The sequence below is a fragment of the Scardinius erythrophthalmus genome, assembly GCF_964197995.2.
Source record: "Scardinius erythrophthalmus genome assembly, chromosome: 7".
Classification (NCBI taxonomy): Eukaryota; Metazoa; Chordata; class Actinopteri; order Cypriniformes; family Leuciscidae; genus Scardinius; species Scardinius erythrophthalmus.
In genome coordinates, this window is record NC_138227.1 from 14601723 (window position 1) to 14626558 (window position 24836).

The 24836-nt window shown below is 38.0% G+C and overlaps 2 protein-coding genes across 2 annotated transcripts in view; one reads left to right on the forward strand and one right to left on the reverse strand.

The window, feature by feature from the left end:
• LOC308693715 (E3 ubiquitin-protein ligase TRIM39-like) overlaps positions 1-24836 on the reverse strand; it is a gene marked incomplete at both ends in the record, with an annotated part of 764022 nt that overhangs the window by 354980 nt on the left and 384206 nt on the right. The window lies entirely within an intron of this gene.
• snx19b (sorting nexin 19b) lies at positions 616-23648 on the forward strand. Its single transcript, XM_081370611.1, has 12 exons — positions 616-844; positions 2477-4076; positions 4950-5088; positions 5172-5272; positions 5397-5516; positions 5606-5727; positions 5814-5907; positions 6013-6199; positions 7154-7283; positions 18595-18779; positions 20230-20317; positions 21688-23648. Exons 2-12 carry the CDS (start codon positions 2496-2498, stop codon positions 21809-21811), a joined length of 2871 nt encoding a protein of 956 aa, XP_081226737.1. The 5' UTR covers positions 616-844; positions 2477-2495; the 3' UTR covers positions 21812-23648.

A 24836-nucleotide genomic window follows, 5' to 3' on the forward strand; every position in this document is an offset into this window, starting at 1 on the left:
ACATCAGTTGTAGAAGGCCTAACAGCTTTAACAGCACTGGATGATTCATCCATGTTCAAATAGGCAGCTGTGGCTGTTTTCCGAATTATGATTTGGGACTTCAGCTCAAGGTTAAATAAAAAGTTTAAAAGAGAACATATATAATAGAAAATACTTTGTAACAATATACACTACCATTCAAAAGTTTGGGTAGTTACCATTCAACTTTCTTTTTTTGAAATAAATGAATACTTTTATTCAGCAAGGATGTGTTAAATTGATATAAAAAAGTGATTGTAAAGATTTATATTAGAAAAGATTTATATTTTGAATAAATGCTGTTCTTTTTAACTTTTTATTCATCAATGAAACGTAAAAAAAGTATCACAGGTTCCAAAAAAATATTAAGCAGCACAACTGTTTCAAACATTGATGATAACCGAGTATCAAATCAGTATATTAGAATGATTTCTGAAGGATCACGTGACACTGAAGACTGGAGTAATGGCTGCTTTGCCATCACAAGTATATTCATTTTAAATTGTAATATATTTCAAAATTGTATTGTTTTTACAATATACATACTGTTAGCCAGAATGACCGTCTTTATTCGCTGTCATTGTGTGGGGGGAAAGTGCAGAGAAAGTGAATGGTGACCGAGGCTGCTGTGTTGTCGCAGGGCGCTGCAGGGATCGGCATGACCTCTAGAGGGCGACAAAACGCTGAATGCCGTACAGCATCTGACGCGGAGATGACGAGGAAGAAGCTGTCAAAACACTGCAACAAGGCCGTACGAGTCGGCGTTTTAACATGAATTGTTTAGGCTCCAAATTTGCACCTTACATCTACCGCCTATGTTGTTGAGGTAAGTTCATTTGAACTCAATAATGTTTCATTGTACCATATATTGCATAATCTTAAGTAACGTTACGAAACGCCAGCTTGATAGGTTAACGTTACCCATCAAAACATACAGCAAAGACATACAAAATTGAAGTCATGATAACTAGGTTAGTTAAACTAGTCATTTCTGTTTTGTTTTTTAATAATTTCAACTATATATCTACTATTTACAGTTTTTATTTTTATTTTTGTATTAAATCGCTGATCATTAGACGGCGCCCCTTTCAAACAACCTGTCATGTTAACCATAGTTAAAGGTTACCTGCTGTAAAACAATGATACATTATTTAATATTACATTAATATAATTGTTATGTTATAAATTCATATTCAAAGATGACAGTGGTGGCTACTGCCAAGTTACCTCAGTTTTACTGTAGTATAGAGACGTGTGACTCCCAATGTTAAGAATACCTGTCCATCAATTAGGCCCTATGCTTTTTCATGAACCGATTCTTAAAGAAACAATTTTCCCCTAAAAATGAAATTTCTGTCATGATTTACTCACCCTTATGTTGTTCCAAAACCGAATGACTTTCTTTAGTGGAAGAAGGAGATATTTTAAAAAGGTCTCTGTTTTGTGTTCACATAATGGAAGTCAGAAGTAACTTAAACTGCACTGTTTGGTTACCAACATTCTTCAAAATATACAGGCTTGGAACTACATGAGGGTGAGTAGATAACTTAGGCCCATGGAGGGGGTACTTGCAGGATCAAGTAAAGGATTTTGGAGTCATTTTTGACTCATCTATCATATTTGATTGACAGATAAAGACGGTGGTTTGTAATTGCTTCTTCTATTTAAGAGCAATAGCCAAATTGAAACCAATTATCTCAGCCAGCGACCTGGAAAAGTTGCCCACGCTTATACTTTTTCCCGTCTAGATTATTGTAGTGCACTTTATGTCGGGACCTGTCAAACACACATTGCCTGCTTGCAGCTAGTACAAAATGCTGCTGTAAGGTTGTTAATGAATGCTGGGAAAACGGATCATGCTACTCCCTTGTTTTCTTTTTTAGGTTGGCTACCAATACATTTTAGGATAAGATTCTGATATATATTTTTAAAGCAATAAAATAAATACTTAGCTGAGCTTATTAAGCCCTACAGTTCAGGCGTAAGACTAAGATCATCAAACAAGCTTCTGCTAACTATTCCTTGAGCGCGTCTCAAATTGAATGGTGATTGTGCTTTCTCTGTCGCTGGTCCTAGATTCTGGAATAATCTGCCATTGGATGTTAGATCTTCCTTGATTCTTAAAGTTTTTAAGGACCGCTTAAAATTGTATCTGTACTCTTCGGCATTTTAGTACATTAGGCCTAGTATATGGATGTTTTTATGTTTTGTCTTATTGTTCTGTTGCTTTTTATTGCAATGTACAGAACTTTGGTAGCCTCTAAGGTGCTATATAAATGCATAAACGAAATGAAACTAAGTAAATGATGACAGAATTTTTTATTTTTGGTAGTCCCTTTAAACATTTACATTTGATCCCTCAAGTAAGGAGTATTTGACTACATACTTGACAGTAATTGTAGAATACTATGGCTATACTTTTGTAAAAAATGGTGCGTTTCTCCATTTTTCCTCACAGGAGCATGTAAATCTCTGCAATGTCTCAGCCTGAGCTTCTCAACCCGAGCCCCTGGGGCTTGTCTGAGTTGTTGGTCCAGAAGAGGCTTCTTGGTTTTGGGGCACTGCTGGCCTGGATGCTCTTGTTCCACCTGCTGGTCAACGTTTGGCTCCTCTGTGTCTTCACAAGCCTCTTAGTGGTCTTAGGCGGTTGGCTGGGTTCCAAGGCTGTCCTGGACTCAGACAGCGTTTTTCATCTGGAGCGTTTTTTTAAGTTGGAGGAGATCCCACATAGTGCAGAGGGCGAGCAACAACTGGAAGATGAGATCCAGAAGACAGTTGGCAAGATCATACGTGACTTTGTCACCTCGTGGTACGCCACAGTTTCCAGAGAACAGGAGTTTGAGGATGAGGTGCACAATGCTATGATCTCCATGGCGTTGGAGCTCAAGGGTAGAGCGGCAAGGGTCGACAGGAGAGCCTTAGCCCAGAGGGTGTTCGATCTTTCTGGATGCCACCTTCAGTGCTACTTGTGTGCCAAGGAAGGACAAAAGGTGGATAAAGATGGAGATCTCTGGGAGGCGTACAGCAAACTCTGCCCGCCTCATCCTGCTCTTCAGAGCTCTGCTGTCGAGGTGAATTACGTACGGGCCATTGTAGATCTCCTTCTACATGCTCTTGTACCTCCTCCACATTTAGAAACCCGAACAGGTCGGTTTGTGGTGGGCGAACTTATCACGTGCAACGTTCTTCTGCCGTTAATTACAAAACTGTCCGACCCAGACTGGCTAAACTTGTTGATTGTAAGCATCTTCACTAAATCCAGCGAACCAACCCCAGAACCAAAACCAGTAGAAGTTCAGGCTCCATCTCAAGTTGTATATACTCAAGAAAACGCACCACAAGAACTTAAGGTTCCTTGCGTTCTGACCCTAAAAGTCACCCCAGAGATGCCCACAGTAACGGAGGCCCCAACGCCAGAACTTGCCGCTTATGATGTCATTGATTCCTCTGAACTTTATTCTCCACACAACCTGGAGGAAGACGAACCACGGCTGACAAAACCGTTTCCGTTGGGTTTTAGCCCCAGAGATTATTTGCGACTCGGCAAGCCCAATCCATTCTATCAGGAAACAGACTCTGATTTGGAATCCCCTCTGACGGACTTCAAGCGGAGCTCTCTGGAATCGCTGGTTCTGATTGGCACAGAGGAGACCCTTTCGGAAAGACTCACCGATAGCACCACTCCAGTCGACACTGTGTTAGATCTCGAGGATGAACTTCCAACTTACACTAATTCAATAGAGAAGGAGCTATCGGTACATTCTGCCGGTGTGCCCGTGGAAGAGTCATCTGGACTCTTTTGCACTCTTCAGCCATTGGAGAAAAGTAACTCGAGTGTAGACCAGCCTGGCCTGGTGAACCCCACTGAGCTGGCTTTGACTGCGCCCATCCAGGTCTCTTCACCAGCTGGGATGGCGTCCCTGGCACCTTTCAACTTCGAGCCCCTCGGCAGCCCAGAGGGTCCTGTCATTATCCAGAACCTCCGCATCACTGGCACCATCACTGCCAAGGAGCACAGAGGCACTGGCTCACATCCCTACACTCTCTACACTGTAAAGGTGAATTAGCACTAGCTTTTCTTTGTTGGCTGGTATTAGATATTTATTAGTTTATGCTCATTTCTCCTAGCCTAGAAATCTAGACGCACCCTAGCGGCAGCAAATTGTATTTTGCAGCCAGGGCAGTCTAGCAACTCTCCATTGACTTTCGAGCTGCAAAAACCTAAATTGGGTCAGGCCAATCACGTCGTGTATAGAGTAGGCGGGGCGGGCTTAACATATGACGACAGAGTTGCGACGGTTACCTGCTACTTGAAAACAAAGAATGACGGCTGCTGGCGAACATCTTTCGAATCGGCTTTGTCCGCGACTCTGGAGGACTTGGAGTTAAGTTTTTCTTTGAGAAAAGAGCAAAGAACGGCACTTATGTCATTCTTAAAAAAAGGAAGATGTGTTCGTAGTTTTGCCGGCCAGATATGGCAAAAGTTGAATCTATCAACTAACGTTAGCTCCGCTGTTGGGAAAACGCTCTGGTTGGTTGAAGCGCTGTCCTATTGCGTGCAGAGGGAATTTGAAAGACAGCCGTTTATCCCGCCCCTCGGATTGAGTCGTGTCTATGGTGAGTTGCCAGACCCAACATCTTGATGTAGGTCTGGCTTGCCAGGCTTCATTTCTCCTAATTTTACATTTATATTCCCTAATGCTGTCATCTAACGCTCACTCAGAGTTAATCTTTATCGGCCATAACATGAAAATAATTATTCCAGTCTCTGCAGACAGATAGGACAAGGTATCCAATACATTTTTTGCACTTTATGAGCACATAGGGGAAATCATACTATGAAAATCATGAAAATCTCCAGTTGTGTAAAGCTTAGCAAAAAGTCATTATAATGTTTAATTGATAATAATGATGATGTGTTTGTCTTGCAGTATGAGACAGCTGTGGACTCAGAGAATCCAGAATCTTTGCAGCCCTTTGCCTATCACACTGTCAACCGACGATACAGCGAATTCCTCAACCTACAGACCCGTTTGGAGGAGAAACCAGAGTTACGCAAAATTATTAAAAGTGAGCAGAGCAAATGAGTCCTTTCGGTGGCAAAGTTTTCCAATACAGTGTTTTGATTAGTTGTCTTGTTTTGCCAAATGTAGATGTGAAAGGACCAAAGAAAATCTTTCCTGAGCTTCCATTTGGAAACATGGACAGTGACAAAGTTGAGGCCAGGAAAAGTCTTTTGGAGACATTCCTTAGAGTACGTTCTTTGAATTTTTTTCATTTTAATATAAATTATGTAAACCTTTTTTTTTTTTTTTTAAGTAGTATTCCATTCCACACAACTTATTTTAAGTGGTTATTCCTGTCTTATTTTATTATAGCAACTTTGTAGCATTCCTGAAACGGCCAACAGTGAGGAAATGCAAGAATTCCTCGCTCTAAACACTGATGCAAGAATTGCCTTTGTGAAGAAACCTTTCATTGTTTCACGCATTGACAAGGTACTTTTCAAACTGCACATTGGATGCTTTGACTGAAACACTTCACAAAAATACCTTTTACGTTTTGTGTTCAATACGTCACTTGGCAGATTGTGGTGAATGCTATAGTGGACACCCTGAAGACGGCCTTCCCTCGCTCAGAACCACAGAGCCCTACTGATGACATGGATGCAGAGCCTGATGGGAAATTGTCCACTGACAAGAAATCCAAGTATGGCAAGAGAGCTGCTTGTTTACTGTCTTTTCTGAATGTTCATAGCTGTAAATAACAAAACACAATTCTCTCTTCATTTCCAGGTCTAGAATGAGGTTCTCTAGTAAAATATCCCCTGCTCTCAACGTATCTGACATGAAACCCAAAGTGCTTTACTGCTGTGATGATAGCAGCACTGTAAGTAGCAGTCATTAATGGAAATGTGCTTTTCCTCAATTCCACTCTGATGCTGTGCAAGTGCAACAACAGGGAATATGCATTGATTTGCTGTTGTTTTTGAAGATTTTCAATGGTTTGTCGTTGAATGGACTGGAGAGCTTCATCTCCGAGAAGGAGCGATTCGAGGTTAACGCACCAGGGTTTGATGCTGATGCAGAAAGAAGCGGAGGCCTGGGACCCAGATGGGATATGAAAACCTGCACATGTACCAAAGCACAGTTACAGATTGAACCTGCCTTCTGTGACTCTGGTAATGACTCTTGCATAAGAGAAATAATTATGATTATTATAATAATACTTGAGGTCAGCTCGATGTAATGATGTAATCACAGCTGTTCTTGTGTTAGCGGCTTACTTGAGTGGACGTTTTCTCAAACAAAAACCACTTATATGATACTTTTGCTGTTTTTTTTTATTCTCCTTTTCAATTTGAAATAATAAATTAAATTAAATATTTGGAATGTCATGAGGGGTTACTAAATGGTTGACTTTTCCTTTAAGCCAGTGGATCTCAACGTTTATCTCAAAGAACCCCCCACCCACCCCGTTTTAACCCTCAATACTCCCAGAAATAATACATTTTGTGACTTAAGAAGTTTCAAGAACTGTATGTTTACAATAACAATTGTTGAGATGAGAAAAAGAGATATGATTTAATTTTATTATTGAATTAGATTTAAATTTAAATTTATTATTTTATTAAATTCTCCATTGTGTTTTTTAGCATTTTAAATGAGATTAGGGTTAGATTATTTTAATATGCTAATAATAATTTATTCATTTAAATACTGCACCCCCCTTGGTAGTTTGTAGAGGTGGAGAATCACTGCTTTAAGGACATTGGATAACTGATCTGTGATATTACAGTATGGACAGCAACTCTAGATGGCAGCATTGTACTTTCATGTGTGTCCCTTGCATTGACAAAAACCTGACACAAAGCTTTCATAGTTCTGTTCAGGAAAAAATAAACAGTCATTTCATGTTCCATTTAAAAAAAATCATGTTAAAGATTGCATCTGTATGTGTCCATATTTTGTATTTTAGTGGACATGGAACAAGCTGTGCTCTTTTTCATTCATTCATTCTGGAAATCATTTTGAAATACATTTTCAAAGAGTCTGGCTGACGTCTCTCATAGTCATTTCCAGCTGTGACTAATTAATTTCTATCACGTGTCGTGTACCTGTGTGTTTGTGTACAGTTAGTGAGACGGCTCTGTCTGACCAGGCCCTGAATATCCTGTGCATGCTCTTGAAGGATCAGTGGAGCTGGCTCTGCACAGAGAACATCCAGAGGACCATCAGACTGCTATTTGGGACCTTCATAGAAAGGTGGGTCATCCCTAATAATTCTCTGTGTCATTAATCTTTGGTCAATCTTTCATCAGCTGAGGACGTTCAGTACATTCACCCCCCCCCCCCCCCCGACCAGGATCATTTTAGGCCATGATTGGCTCGAGGCGAACCTTTCATTAAACTTTTAACTCTATAGACTGGAAACACTGGCTCATTCAAAGAAGTTTTGCATTCTGCTGCGTTCAAAGTTGGTGGAAGTTTGACTTCTTGAATTCAGAGAACACAAAAAAATTAAAGTTGCAGGTGTACAATGTTGCAGGAAAGTGGAGTAGATTGTATATTTTTAGTTTCAGATTTATTGTTATATGTTTATTTATGTTTTAAAAAACACATTTGAGAGCGTTCATTGCATTGTCCGAAGAAGTTTTACATGCTTAAGTCTAGTGTGACTATGACATCAGTTCATTAATGTTTGAAATTAAAAAATGGCTTATTATTTACGTTACACAAACAAAGTTTGGGGTCTGTAAGATTAATACTTTTGTATGTTGTTTTTTGTATAATTTATAATTATATATATTTTTTTATATTTAACAGTATTACCTTTTTTTGATCAAATAAATGCAGCCTTGATGATCATAAGACTACAAAAATCTTACTGACCCCAAACTTGGCTACTATTTAAAAAATAATTTTGGGAAACAGAAGGCATTATTTTATAATAATTGTGTAAATCTGTAGTATGCTAGATTATAAGCATCCACTTATCTTGGAAATAAAACAGTTCTTTAGCAATCCAGTTTAGTATAAAAATGTCTTCACGGTTGGCTGTCCGATCAAATAATTAGTCAATAAAGAGATTTCATGTAGTACTTCACGCAGTGTTTGTTGTATACTGCTCATTTTGGTAAATATAGTAAGTAGGCCATTCTTATATTTTATGCATATTTAATGTATACATACTGTGCACATACTATACACTGCAGCATGTAGTATGATGGCTTGTTTTTCTAAAGATAGCCATGACACTCAACAGGGCCAAAAGACAGACACGGCCGACAGATGGATTGACTTAATGAGGTGTCTCCTGAAGGCATCACTCATTCCGTCCCCAAACTGCTGTACAATTGTGTGATCATTCTTATTTTTAAACATGAATATAAATACTTTATTAAACAAGTTGTGTTGCGGGGACCGATGACAACTTGATGTAGGAAGTGAGAACTGTGTGTTTTAAAGCTGTCAACAGGTGGCTTGCCCCCATCCTCTGCTCCACTTCTCTTGGAGTTAATAACAATCACGGGACATCCCACAGAGCCACCTTCGGTTTCAGCTCGCTGTTGTAGCTTTCTTCTTTCCTTTAATTAAAGCTCTTGGAGTTTTTGCTACTCTGTTTAGCGATGACCGCATGTCTGCGATGTGCAGATTTATCCCGTGGCACTGTAATGCCTTTCTAATGCAGAGAGGTTACTGAAACCTTGTGCTATAAAAGAAACATTTTTTTCTTAGTTTCTTTGAAACCATCCCGTCCATCCTTGAGGATTCAAGCTGAAAGGTCAGGCCTCACATTAAATCACACACGCAATCCCTCAGCTTCATACGCATCTGTTTTGCAGATCCTCGTGGTGTGATGTCTAGCCATTTCAAATGACTCGTTTGTGCGGCGGTGTATTAAACACCTGCTAGCATACCGGCTTCCTGCAATGTTCTGATGGCCAACAGCCATCAGACGGGAGTCAGACCCGAGTCTTTCCTAAACAGTTGGATAGACCCAGTGTCTCAAAGGTGTGTCTTTAGTGGGTTCAAGCTGATCAGTATAGTGGTTATTTGTTCTCTGTTTGAAATAAATGTTCACAATGGTGCCATTTATTCCAGATATGTACAGTTTTTTCTTTTTCTTTTTTATCAACACATTTAATCTTCATTCTGCTTTAAACCTAGCCTGGGAATCCAGACCTAAATCTAAAAGATTAATGGTCTGGCGTCGCCTAATGAAAATCGCCCAGCTCGAGGGGCGGCACCAAGCATGCATTTGAAAATCTCACTGCACGCAATTGGATAACACTAGACCAATCACAACATCGCTTAGCTACCAGCGGAGCTAACTGGTAGATTATACTCTTACCGTATCCGGTCGGCAAAACAGCAAAAACGTCCTTCTTGCAAAGGAACGATTCAAGCGGCGTCTTCTGTTCCTGTTGTAAATAAAAAGCCAAGTCTAAATCTTTCATTGTAGCGGCCAAAGCCGTTCCAAAACAACTGGTGTTCATCCATAGCCATCTTGCAATGTTTACTAATGACTTTGACGTCACAGCGCTGTCCTCATCTGTTTAGCTCGCCTCTGGCCCGCCTATATCAGACAACCCAATGTGATTAGTGCAGCTCAGATCGAGGAGCATATTTAATGAGCATCATTACTCAACACTAGAGTAACTCGCTGAGCAAATTCAACTTGTGCTCTCGCGAGAACTCTGGATGTCCAGGGTGCTTTAAACCAGGGTTTCTTCAGCCTTTTTTCAGGGCAAGGACACTGTGGTGGATCACGTGTCTAATTTAGTTGAAGAGTTTTGTGGAAGTTTGTGTGGTTCCTTTTCTCAAACCAGTTTAGCACAATCCTGCCCCACAGCCGTTTCGAAAGATTTCATTGGTCATGTCAATCTTAGTGCCTACTGCCTACTTAGTTTCAAACACACTGGTTTGTAGTGCACAGTTTTACCCTTTACGGCACGTTGTTACTTCTAGTTGTTTACCTAACCCAATTTCCTAAAACGTATATCTGAATAAAGTAATTCCCCTATTAAATTTTTATGATTAAAAAATTATGACCTTTGGCTTGATTTAGATATTGACCTTTTGAGTTAGATTATTTGATTGTAATAATTCGAAACTGCCCTAAGATCAGTTTAGAAAATCACTACTAATTCACTTAAACACCATAACCGTTTGGTCCTGCAAGAATGTGTAATTACTAACAAACTAGAGACATGTAATTCTGTTGAGCTTTAGTATGGATTCACAGTCATGTTGTTGAGCTTATGAAGCCACATTTACGTCAATATTTTGTTTTGTATTTGGTAAAATTAAAGCAGCTGAATGAACCAATTTGGGTCATCAAAATTATGCACATCTGCATTGTGTTTACAGTCATTACTTGTTACACACATTACTTTCAAAAACGAGAACATTCTTGAGCAATTCCCCATTATTGTTTTTTTCCCGGAAGCGTGTAAAAATGTTTTTCTGTTGTTTGTGTAGGAAATTTATGGCACATGTGGGTGTAGCCATTATAGAGGATCAATTTGAAATTTAGTAACATTGGTGTACATAACATTGTTTTTTTGTTAATGCCCTGCAGAATTTATTGACCAATTAAGCAGAATTAATCATTAATATTTTCTCTTTGCTGATAGGATTTTAAAATCTGTGAAAGTAGGCTCAGAGAAAAGATTTTTTTTATCAACATTTGATACATTTCATTATTGTTTATATTATTTTCTAGTTATGGGTTTGGTATGTTTTGAACTCTAAGTTATTGTTAAAAAAATGTAAAAAAAAACATTTTATTTAATGTGCATTGATAGAAAATATTTAAAACACAGAAATCAGGGGTTTAAACCATATTGAAACATGTCCCTCATTTTGGTAACAGGGTACAAAAATGCAAATCTCATATAAGATATATTCAAATAAAAGTAGAAAAAAGTGAGGTCTTCATGAGGTAGACAAGCATAATTTTTTGAAGATTAAGGACCTCCTTGTGACATTTGCCTGGGAGAAGAATTACTTAATGTAAGTCAGGGGTGTCCAACCCAACCCTTCTCTTGGAGGGCCAATGTCCTGCGGTTTAGCTCCCACTTGTTCCAACACACTTGCCTGGAAGTTTCTAGTAATCCTGAAGACCTTGGTTTGCTGGTTTAGCTGTGTTTAATTGGGATTGAAGCTAAACTCTGCTGGTTGGTGGCTCTCCAGGAATAGGATTGGACACCCATGATATACGTTTCTTAGCCTCAGCTATTTGTTTCAGCAATACAAAAATGTCCTGAAAGATACTGTACTTCCGAAAAAAGCAGTCCCACAAAATATTCAGGTATTGGGCACAGTCTATCAGACAATTTTGCTAAAATCAGTCGATTAAAATATCACCCCCAACACGTGAATTGGCCCACATATTAGATGACAGATTGTGTGCAGTGACACACTACATGCCGGACAGGTCCTGTTGAAATGGCAGCGTGTGATTGTGTGGATACAAGGGAGACACGAGGGGGCCAGCTGCTGCTCGCGCCTCGGTGCAAACAGACACATCGGACATCATCTGAGGGAAAGAATTAGTTTACTTATCCGGCGCCTGCGCCTCTTCTAACACCGAACCGGATGTCTTTGTCTGACTAATTATCCAGAGGCAAGCCATTTCCAACACATTCTGCCACACAAACCTTGGGTGATGAAGGCAGCTGATATACATTTTTACAAAGTGACCCAGAATGAAAGGAAAAGGACATAGATGAAACATTGTTGCTTTTATTAGCAATAGCTCAATTATCATTTCAGTACAGTCACAATATGGTTGTGGTTATATCATTCAGTCGCCTGATGAGAATTATTTTTAAACATGCCTGTGCCCTTGATAACAGCAGTGGAATGCTAACTATGATCGAGATTATTGATCCCTTATTTTAGACCGCTGCTCGGAAATGACTGCAAAAAACCCACACCGGCTTTGACTTAAAGCAACTCCTGAGACAAACATGTGAACTGTCTGTTCTTATATAATGGATTCCTGCTCCAGCACTAACACACCTGTCTGTAATTTTCTAGCAGACTTTAAGACCTTGATTATCCGGCTAAGGTGTGTTTGATCTAAACTTTGCATGAAGGTTGATCTTCACAAGAGGAATCGAACACCGTCTGCTTTACATTAGTGATCATGTGTGTAATAAAACCACTTGGTGGCAGTATATACTGTCAAATGCTGATTGAAGATGTCAAGAAACGGTTGTAGAAATTATGTTTTGATTGGCTGTCCTCAAATGTTCTTTTCACAACATAAATGTCATATGTTGTGATAGTTTTACAGGACATGTTCATGATAGATGATTTCAGTTGCTATTTTTTATAATGGTATTACATGGAGGTTTTCCATAAGTTTTCCAAGGAATAGTTTACCCAAAAACTATCTAAAATACTGTCATTATTTACGAAACTGTTCAAAAGTGTGGGGTTGATAAGTCTTTTTTAATTAAATTCAGCAAAAATAATTATTCAGCAATTAATACATTTTACTGAACAGTAGTCTACTACCCTTTATTTTGGGCTCAAACCTGCATGACTGAAAGAAATGAGAAATTCAGGAAAAGTCAGGGTTGTTTTGGATTTCCATTATATGGACAAAAACATATTTTAAAAATTTCTTTATTAGCATTCTGCAGAAGAAAGAAAGTCATACAAGTTTGTAATGACACATGCAGGCCTTTTCATTTTTGAACGAACCATCCCTTTAAATATCTCTTTCATAGTGTACCCTTAAATAAGTAGTTCACTCAAAATTTTAAATTATTTACTTAATTTTTTCGCCGATTTTAAACCTGTTTGACTTGCCTTCTTCTGTTATATAAACTACTTGGGGCTTGTTTTAGTGTTGTGAAAAAGGCTTGCTTATGATGGTGCTAAAGATGCTATGATAGATTGTTCTGCTGTGCCTGCCTATATTTATTTCATAAACAGGGATTTTGGAAAAGGCTTGAGGTAAGAAAAGCTGCCAACCATGGTTTTATTGCACAGCAAAACATTTGTCTTTTGCTGTTTCTTTCTCTTCCTATGATCCATCATTCTGCAGACTTTAATTTTGGCTGGTTGTACTGCACACTACTGTACTGTAAACTACCCGCAATCCATCCTTGCGTTATGCTTGGTCATATCCATATTAAACAGGCAAGACACGAAAACACAGTCTGTCAATCGTTCCTGTTTTTTAAACAGTCACTCAAGCTTCCGATCTGATTTATTTCCTACAGCACACTACAGACTGTCCATCAATAGATGTAAACTTTGCACAAAGTTTATTACAGTCATGGTTTCTCATATTTGTTATTTTTCCCAAATGTGGTGGCAAGAGCTTCATAATTTTCTGATTTGTGATGTATTGTTTTAGATTGAATATTTTTTCTAAAATCATCTATAGTAGGCATAGTGAGAACATGTCTGTAACTGTAACAAAGGAATTTTTTCCATCCAGGTCTTCCATAACAACACTGTAAGGAAGAAAACAGTGTTGGTATTGTACTCTTTGTGTACACTCAAAAATATCTGATTGGAGATATGCAAGTTCAGTCAGTGCCGAAAGAAACTGAACATCTTCACTGCATTCTTACAGGATGAGGTGGATTGATTAGAAAAGCCAGCATTCATCATGCTCCATCATTACAAGATGCACACGGCACGGTATAGACGGATCTACAGATCACTTAGAGTATGAAAGATTCTAAATATTGGTATGACAGCACTTTAAGATTCTTGCTGAAGAATCAGTAGGCCCATGTGGAAAAAAGACCACACAGCCTTATCGTGTCCCTATGGAAAATCTCAGTGATGACACTTTGATCTCATCTCACATCACATCTCATCTCAGTTTATGTTTGTCATTTTTTTCTTTTGTAAATTGCATTAGAAGATTCCTTACAAACAAATGTACCCGTACAAGATGCTATCCGTGCCAAGAAACTATTTCTAACTTCTGGCTTCCGAGGTGAAAGTATTTGCTTGTTTTGCAAAAGTTGTGCATGGAGATGGATTAGTCTGAGATAAACCAGTTAATTTTGACTTGAAAAAGACAATTTGATTTGGTCCAACATTCCTCTGCGTTTTGAAACAGACTGCTAACTTGTAATGGCTTGTTTAAAAAGCTGGCCCACAACCCAGAGCATTTGATTATTTCACAGCGCAAATTGATGCAATTTCAGCTCTTGGCTGCTCATAAATGTCATTATGTTCCATTTGGTAAGAAAGAAGGAGCTGAATTGGTCTCCTTGTTACCTCTATTTGGACAAGAATCTCTGAATAATCAGTCTGCACAGACACCTGTTACAGACACCTGCACTAGAATCAGTTTCTGTCTCTGCTATTTCATGATCTTAGACTTTTTAAAGTATAGATTTTGCTTTTATTTATTTTTTATTTATTTATTTTTTTACATGTGTATTCCTGTCTGTTATATTTACCTTTTTAAATATGTTTTAGTCATTGACAGTTTATATGTGATAGTTGAAAGTTACATAGTTGGTAGTCTATGTATCTATCAACTAACTTTCTAGGAACTAAGCAAGTATAATCTAAGTTGATAGTTGGTGGTTACGGAGTTAATAATTTCTACTAACTGAAATATTAATAAGGTGATCTAAAATAATTGTAAATCTCCTGAGTATAAAAAGTATTCACCCCTTTTGATATGATAGGCCTAAATTATTACTAGTGTAACCAACTGGTTTGAGAATTCACAATGTTTTCTGTTGATTGTAATATAAATGCACCTGTATCTGGAAGCTCCAGTGACTGATGAGGCAGTATTGCGGCAGAACTTAAACTGAAAAATTATTAAAACATATCTGTGAAAAAATTGAAGAGTACAGGGCATGGATACAAGATCATTTCCAAGTCACTGATTGAATATCCATTTGAGCCAAGTTAAATCAGTAATTAAGAAATGGAAAGTCACCGTGTAAGAAGGAGACTGCTCAGGGAGGCCACCAAAGACAACTCTGAAGAGTTACTGGCTTTATATAGAAACCACTTAAAACTATTGCTTCACCAGTCACAGCTTAATGAGTGAGTGGCGAAGAGAAAGCCACTGTTGAAAAATGTCATATGACATCTCGTCTACAGTTTGCCAGCTGGATGAAGATTCTGTGGTGAGACCAACATTTATCTTTTGGCCATCTGACTAAATGGCATGTCTGGTGCTGAACATAAAAACACATCATCCTGACTATGAAGCATGGTGGTGGCAGCCTCATGCTGTGTGGATGCTACTTTTCAGCAGGCCCTAGAAGGAATATGAGAGTAAAATAAACAGGGAAATCATGGAGGAAAATGGGATGGGTGATGGAGTCTGCTGGACACCTGTGATTTCGGAGATTTGTTTTCCATCGAGATAGTGCCCACAATCATTAAGCCATGGCTTCAAAACAATGTTAATGTCTTGGAGTGGCCAAGTCCGAATCCAGTCCTCAATCCAATTGAAAATTTATGGCTGTCCGCTGACAATCTCCATGCAATCTGACTGAGACAGTTGCCAGATGTGCAAAGCAGAGACTCGTCTACACAGACTCTGATTGTCTATCAGTCAGTCGTTCTATCGTTCTGTACATCATTCTGTCAGCTGTTTATCAGTCGTTCTGCTGGTCTTTTTTTTTTTTTTTTTTTTACTGTTAGGAGCTTGCCATGGCAGTGTTAATTTATTAAATTTTTGGGATATCCTAAGGTTATAATGTGGTGTCTCTGCTAGCAAATGTCTTGTATTCTATAAAACGAAAGTGCTGCCAAACTGCAATTAGACCTCTTCATTCATTGTCTTTGTAGGACCGCAATTGTTGTTTTGTTTTTTGTTTTTAATTTTTTACTTTTTACATCTGTCTCAGTTTATTGCATCATAATTAATGCTCCATGTAAGTTCAGTTCCTACCGAGTCTTCCAGCACATCAGTTTTTCCAAGTTTATTTGAGATGCAGATCAGGCAAGGCTGTGAATGGAATATACTTATCATGTTTATATTTTTGGAGTGTCAGAAGAAATGAAGGCTCACAATAAAACCTGAAAAGGGTAGTTTAAACTTAATTGGCTCCAGTGAGCTCCATGCACCCTTGTTTTCCACTCCTGTTGGCTTGAGAAATGTCTTCCTCCACTAATGCTGCACGTCTCCATCAAAGGCCATGCCAGTCCACATTAACTGCCCTTTATAATGGCAGAAATGCCATTAATGGAATAAAATACTCCACTTGTTGTTTTGGAACAGCTGGTTTTTGTTCCATCACCTTACATCAGAGCTTCTCGAGAATTACGTATGTTCTCAGTCAGACCGGTGTAAGTCCTTTCAGAAGCTCTATTAGATCTGCAGGCCGACTTAGTACTCTTGTTTTGGGCAACAAGCTCGAATTTTGACTGAAACATTTATAGAAGTGAGCCTTGAATATCATTCCTGGAAATAAAACCTGTTCGACGACTTTAAAATGTACTTAGCTGATGTAAAATCTACTATTTAAACCTACTGCAGGCTCTAAAAATAGCTTTTTGTCTTAGAACAGAATAGCAATCCTTTGTGCAAACACTGCATATTGATGTTTTTGTACTATTGAGACTTTCATCAACGTGCACAAACATGCAGTCCATAAAAAATCTCTGCTGTAGGTAAATATCCTTATATTTTCCTCAGACAGGCAATGTAAATGAAATTTGTCATGTTGTTACTGCATGGGTCATTGAAATTTGACCAGAATTGTAGTTTAATGGCCACTGGGAAATCCATCGTTCTGTTTGAGAGTCTAAAGGGAGCTGCTAGACGCTGTAGTGACCTTGATGTAGAGCAGACTTCGGCATCCGTATGTCTTCCACACACACCGTGATAATTCCCGCTGACATAAACATAAGATATATGCATTTTGGACTGAAACTCCCATTGGGGACAGCTCAGATACTTCAGATACTTAACCGATTTGTTTTTTGGCATTGAGTAAGCATGACCATAAGAGGTTCTCTGGATCTCAGGCTCTCTCACCAAGTAGCATCTGTGGCATTTCAAAGAGTCAGGACCAAAATAAACCAGCTGTGTAATCGAAGAGCAGGACAGATTTAAATCAATGACACAGGAAATTCCTGGGTCCACTTCATAGTATTCATGAGAGGAGTAAACCCTATATAATTATAGCATTAGAGATTTTCTGACTATTTGTCACCTGTTTCCAACATAACTGTTGACTGAAGTTGCTCAGTTGTTTTTCTGCTGCATTAAATCACCTGCTTATAAGACACAGAACACTTCATTTATAAAAATTAATTGTAAAACAAAACAGGCACTAAAACAAAACAGGCACTAGTCATGTTTGACTGTTGTACTCATATCTTTTGTATATCTTTATATATATGAAAAACACAAAATAATAAAAAGGACAATTACTAAAACTTTAAAATAAAAAAATCTAATTCAAAATGTGAATACAAATTATAATAGAATATCACTAAAATAATACAGGATAGATCGTCATATCATGTAATTATTTTTTTATTATTTAAATTAATCAAATTGCAATCCTAGTAAAATAGACATTATTCTTTTCCAGCCTATTGTTTTTCTATTTTTTTTTTAAATCCTATCAGACTCTCATAAAAATGTAATGTCTTATAACACTTTTTTCCATATATTTTTCTCAGTTCTTTTTGTTATGCTGACTGTCTGCCAAAATGGTAGTGATTATTAAAAGATTAAACAGTCTCATCCACAGTAATGTTATGCAATCCCTCAGTTATTCAAAAGTAATTTTGCAGAATTGATTCTTTGAAATGCGATGCAATCTTAAAGGATAAACTATGTCCATATGTGGCCCGTCACAGATTTGAATTGGAATAGACAAAGAACTTTGCAGTGGCACATGTGAACTGCAATTTTGCTGAAGGACATTCGTGAAAGATGGAGTCCAAACACATGATGTTCTTTTTGACTTCTCCTTTCCATTTGGTAGAATTATTAAATGTATTTTAATCACACAGGGTTTGTAGTGTGTTTTCTGCAGTTTGCATGCAGCACATCAATTTGCAAGGCGGGATTTGCACGGAATGCATTCATGCATTTTGGCCGTTCATTTACAAGACAATGACGTTTTGGGGGCCTGAACTTTTGAAAACGGGTTTCAAAGTGCAAGTTTTTGAAAATGATACCGCTATCGTCTCCATGTAAACTACAAAAACACGAATTTGTGAAAATAGTGACGTATGTTATGTGTATTGCCTGTTCAGGCATGTTTGAGTACTTGACAACAAATACAACAATGGCGAACTACAGGACCGTGTTTGTGATGCACAAGATACTGATTTATGAATGCTTCTCCAGCAAAGTGTAGATTTACTACGACCTGGGTGGGAAGATGCATTATTTACATACATTGATAATGTGTTTGTGCAGAGGTGCATGACATTGCCAACTATTGGCCTGGCATACATAATACACTGTTTTTAGTCGTTTTCACAGATCCGTGTGAATGGGGATAATTTTGACAGCATTATCACCTGTATTTCTAGTACATCGTTGTCATGTAAACGTACTTTATATAAAATTCTTTGTGTTGCTGTGATTGGCCTATAGGTGGCTAGAGGTGGGTGTGGTTAACCTGACCTGTACGCAGTATTGGGTGATTTATCTGCGGGCACTGCAGGAGGCCATCTGGCCTGGAGGAAGTCTGCCGGCTCAACCCCGACCCCAACGCAGCCCGCAGCAGAAACAGGAGAGCAGAAAACAGGCTCTGCAGTGCCTTATGAAACTACTGCCAGGTGAGACGCCTCATAATATTCACACATACTCTACCGTTTTAAGATCCCACCCTCGCTTCAACGCGTCTCCAAAGATACATGAACGAGCACAGCCAGAGCAGAGTCTGCAAAGCGTCACTAGAAACTGCATTAAATTACCTCATGTCTCAAAGCACATAACTTTACTATAATAATGCACGTAAACAACTTACAGAGATCTTACTTGCATCACCTGACTGTTGCAGATTCATTTAATTGTTGATAGTGGTGACATAGAAATGTATACATTGAGTCTGAGGACGTGAAAACAGCTCAGAACGTCACGGGTTGCCAACTCGTAATTACGGTTACGACATGGTGTGAATGCAGAATAAGCTTGTTGTTTTGGTTCAGGAGGAACTGTAAAAGCTGGCTGTTTGTTTTTGGCGCTCGGTGGCTGTCTGTCTACAACACTGCATAGCCTAATGATGACGTGTGATGTCTGCGCAAGCAGGGTGCACGGAGGTATGGAAATACATGTTGACAGGCAGGTAGGACATCGTATCAGATGGAATGCAATGATGGGACGGAAATTTGGTCCTGAGATTTCCACAGAAGATAAATGTACATGTTTAATATTTAGATCTATTATTGATTGCTGTCAGGATGTGAAGAGAGTTTCAGCCAGCATAACAAAAAGTGTATATAAAAATTTGCCTTTAATTTCTGATGGATCATGTGACTCTGAATATTCAGCTTTGCCATCACATGAATAAATTACATTAAAAAAAATGTTAAAATAGTAATACTACTTAACAATATTACTGTTTTTACTGTTTTTAATTGAATAAATGCAGCCATGGTGAGAGTAAGAGAAAATCTGTACAATTATAGACATGAATGAATCAATGAGGCATTTATATAGCGCTCTCATATGTACTACTGCACACCCAAAGTGCTTTACAATTGTATCAGGGAATCTCTCCTCAAGAGATCTCCACTGACACACAATTAAAGGATAGATCAAATGTAATTGGCATAGTCTGAGATGTTTTTCACCTCTTTTCTAAGTGACTGACTGATCAGTAATTGATTATCTATTGGTTTTTCAATAAAAAGGGAACTGGGTGCATTCATGTGTTAAATATAAAGAAAATTAAGAGATTAATCACGCTTAAATATTTGTATAGATTGATTTGTAACTTTCGATTTGATTTTATATCTTTTTAGCATTTAATAATGTGTTTTGGATGGAACAGGTCAAATTTGACCTTTGAAAAATAGGGTTTACAAATAATTGTGTGATTGAGACAAAAAACTGTTCAGTAACACCATTGTTTAGAAGCTGAATCAAAACATAAGTAAGGGAAGGTCAGAGGAAACCACCTCAACAGAAAAGGATTGTTTTTTATCAATAGTGTAGTGTAGTCTAGCAGATCTTCATCTCTATGTTCCTTGTCTGAGTTTATTGTGTGTTTTTGTGTTTTTACAGATCTGATCTGTGATATGCTGGGCTCTGAGAAGTACAAGATATCTTGGCAGACGGTTTTGGATTCTTTTCAGGACCCCACCATAAACAGGTGTGTTTGAGCACTAAACACAGATGAAGATAAAAATCAGCACCGCAGCCATTTATGCAATGTTCCTGTATGCATATTTACGAGATTAATAACATTGATTGGAAATTCCAAATTCCGTGCAAATGTCAGGACGTATATGAAAATATAGTCAGAAATATATTGTAGCATCTTGTCAACACTGTTCAACATTTTGAACTGTTTCTAGCTGCAAAAATCGTATAAATATTTCATGAGGCAAGCAGATATGGCCTAGTGAACATATGGCTTTAATGGTTAAAGTGGTCAGGTTGTAATTTACTTGACTATTGTAGGAAACTCAGAAGCGAAGACCAGGAGACTTGGTTGTATCTTCAGCAGGAGTCTTTATTGAGAACACGAGCTGTCGGTAGCTGCAGTCATCAAGTCTGACTAAGGGAACTTTTCATGGTATCTTATAGGCATTCAGTGGGCTGTCCTTAAAGGTGCTGACATTCTTTGAACGTGTTTGATCTTACACAGCCTTAGAGGTGACCGCTAAATAAAATCATCTAAAGACAGTACACATTCAGTGGGCAGTCCTTAAAGGCACTTGGACCAGGTGACCCTTGAAACATCTAATTTAAAGACAATAGAGACAATTACCCCCGACTGAAGATAACGGTACCCCCCAAGTTGTATAAACATCAAATGGTCAGAAGAACTAAGACTATGTAATCATTCACACATAGTTTGACTCTCAGTAGGAAGATCAAAGACTGACAAAACCCTTCAATGGAAACTACATTGACTCTAATCAGTAAATTGATGCCATCATGTTCACCTTGAATGCCCAGTACACTTAGTTTTTCATGTGATGTTATGTAAGCATGTAGGATCAGCAGATCTTAAACATATTCTTAAATTTGTAATCCTACACTATGAACTACTTTACTATCATTCTTTTTATGGCACAGTAAGCTAGCAATGCTGATAAAAGAATGCAAAAATGTGCTTTCAAAAGATACATCGCTGTGTTGTGTTATCAGGACACCTCGTGACATCTTTGTAGACTGTTACCACAGTGGGGATGCGTGATTTATTCTCACCAGCTTGGGTTTTGAGAGCTGCTCTTTGATTTACTAGAACATGCTGTAGTCTGCTGTAGATATCCAGATGAAGCAGATGCTGTTACAATCAGTTATACATTGACTTAGTATCCTTTGCTTTATGAGCTGTTTGTGCTGTATAAAGAGGGGGGAAGGCAACAAGGAATGTCCGAATCCAGTGTCTGCATGACATCCTGTTTAGGATCTTGAGGTTTTTGATAATACAGTGTTTTTGGATCTGTGTGCAGGATGTACTGTTGCAGTGCTTGTGAACTCCTGTGACTCTCTTTTTTTTTTTTTTTGCAGACATCTTGTGTACTGCATCTGGGATCTGCTAATCGAGTTTCTTGTCCCTGAGCTGTCTGACGAGGACTTTCTGAAAACCCTTCTGCACAGCCTGTCCAAAAATGCTGAGAAGCTTCCACCATAGGTGTGTGGAGACATAAAACCGCTTGCATACATACATTCGTATCGCATACAAACGTGTGAGGTCCGCTGCAGTGTTAGGTGGAAAAACAGGCAGGAATATGCGATCAAGAAAGTGTGGATTTTATTCACTTTAGCCTGTGTCTGGCACCAATTTGGTCTCCCTGTTTCTGGGACACACTACGCACATCCGGGCGAGCATTGATTAGTGGACACCTGTTTTGTGTTTTATCAAACCACAAGTCCGATCTCAAAAGCCCTACATACCGGATCTGAATTAGTCGCAAGTTCTCCAACTTTTATCCACCGTGTTCTCACTTCAGCTTTGGGCAATGCTCTTACAAAAGGACTCCACAGATCATTTCCACACCGTCCTATTACTCGTTTATGGCCTTTCAGTCATGTTATACCTTGAGTTTACACACATTCACTCCCAATGATTCTTCAGACGCTGTCCCAGTTTGATCTCTTTAGCCTTCAATTGGAGGAAAGCCTATTTTTTTCCTTGAGATTCCTCTTTGAGTATGAAATTTTGTCACATCTGCTTCTGGTGTCACGGTAAAGTTGTACGTGCTTTGTGTGTTTTCAGCCAACTTATGAAGCCTTTAAACATAATGTCACTCTTCACAACTTCTAATTAAGTGGTTAGATGCTGACAGAATGCCTCTAAAGAAAAGATCATGTTGATTCATCAAAAACGGCCAGTTTTCAGAACATCTGTCTTAATATTTATTTACCGTCTTATTGAAGTATGTAAGTTATCTTAAAGTGTTAATTCGCCCAAAACTTGAAAATTCTGTCTTTATTTAGCCTACTCATGTCATTCCAAACCTGTATTACTTCTTTCTTCTGTGGAACATGTAAAAGAGGTTTTGTCCATATAATGGAAGTCAATGAGCATCAAAACTATTGGGTTACCAACATTCCTAAAAATGCCTTTGTTTTGCACAGATAAAAAAAAAAAAATCATACCAGTTTGGAACACCATGAGGGTAAATAATGACAATGTGTATTTTTGGGTGATCTATCGTTTTAAATGTTTAATTTATTTAAATGTTAATTGCACATTATAAAAAGACAAATTTAGTTTTAACAACAAATAATAGAGAATTACATGATGTCTTTATTGCCTTAATGTGTGTAAATAATCTAATTCAGTTAAAAATCAGTGCAGATGTGATTCTTACTGTCAGTTTTCATGTTTTATTAGCGTCATCTTGTCACCATTCTGCTTGCACAAACTACCCAGTATTTGTGTAAAACGATCCTGTCCTTTCCGTACGTGATCATGTGAGCTGTGTCTCAATGCATGCTGATTTAGATTCAAGTTTTGCACTGTAAGCCCTGTTGCCCAAGTATGCATTACAATGGCTTGATGGCTTTGTTACACTGTATTCGTGCGAAATGCGCTGAATGTTGCACTATTTGTAATTTTGTAAGTGATCTGGTGCGTATACATTGTAGGCCATATGTTGTTTTATTGTATATTGGAATAATAGTATAAAGCAGTCGATATTGTCATTGAATTCAGTTGTCACTTATTTACAAAGTGCTTTCAGTTTCGGTTAGCATGTTACACTTGTTTGAAACAACTTACTCAAACGTAATTGTGATTCAATTTACATTTAAAACAGGAAAACAGCTGGTACCAAAAACATACTGGGAATTTATAGATGCAAACGAATCTACCAAAAAAAAAGTGAACAGAAATTGTTTCTGCTTCTTTAGGTCACACAGACCCACAGGTCACGTTTAGTTGAGATGGAACCTAACGGAAAATTATGTGTTAAAAGAATGAATAAATGACATCAACAACAATTAAATATAAAACTATTGACTCGAACAATATGATCTGTGGTTGTCAGTAATTCATGAGCTTCACATGATAAAAATTAACATGTTGTGTTGTGAATAAGTGAAGTTGAGTGAACTGTGATTTTAAACAGCACTTCTCAACTAAAAATGATGTAATTCTATTGGCAGCATTTTTAATGAACAGATTTTGGTAGCACTTACCCTGCTGCTAATTCTTTATTGACACGTTGTCACTTTAATGGACCTGTCAGTGCTTTTATTCTAATTAATACATTTGTTTCCATTATTGAAATGTAACATTGTGTCATCGTGCTAATAAGCGTTTGCTAAAACACATCACTTGCTACAGTAAATCCTCCTCATGCTAAATAATACCGCACTGCTGTTTCTATGATGTGAGATTACAAGCACGGACATCTTGGAGCTAAACATCCAGATTTTCCTAGAATTTGGTGGAAAACATCTCTAAACCTTTGTTCAAAGTTTTTGCCCTTGGAAAAACAGGTCTATCTCCAAAATCAACAGAAATGGATCAACAGAGAGACGTTGGGTTATTGAAATCAGATCTAGTATCTGGGACTAATTCTGGGGTCGACACAATGAGTCTGGCAAGTTGGCGAGTCTTCAGAGTGTGTAGTCATCATGACCCTTTACCTTCACTGATTTCTGTCACAACAAAAAATACTATCTATCTATCTATCTATCTATCTATCTATCTATCTATCTATCTATCTATCTATCTATCTATCTATCTATCTATCTATCTATCTATCTATCTATCTATCTATCTATCTATCTATCTATCTATCTATCTATCTATCTATCTATCTATCTATCTATCCTCTTTTTTTATGCAGACTTCTACTTTATTACATGATATCAAAAGGAAACCTTTTAAGCTTTCAACATGTATGACATCATTTGGTGTACAAGCACCAAATATCATTATGCATTAAGTAGCCCTTTCTTAAACTTGCATGAGTATCCAAAATGTTGTTAACTGGCTAACACTGAGTGCCACTGGATCGCATAAAGGCAAACTGGCAAAAAAACAGGTCAAGTCTTTAAAGGACATTGGCACTAACCTGAAAATAACTTAGCTGGAAATAACAGAAATACAACCTCATCTCAGATAAAGTGGAATTTTAAAAGATTAATGATCCTTAAATCATTCTGTGTTCTGTTCAGGAACTAGTGATGTGCTAATGGAAACT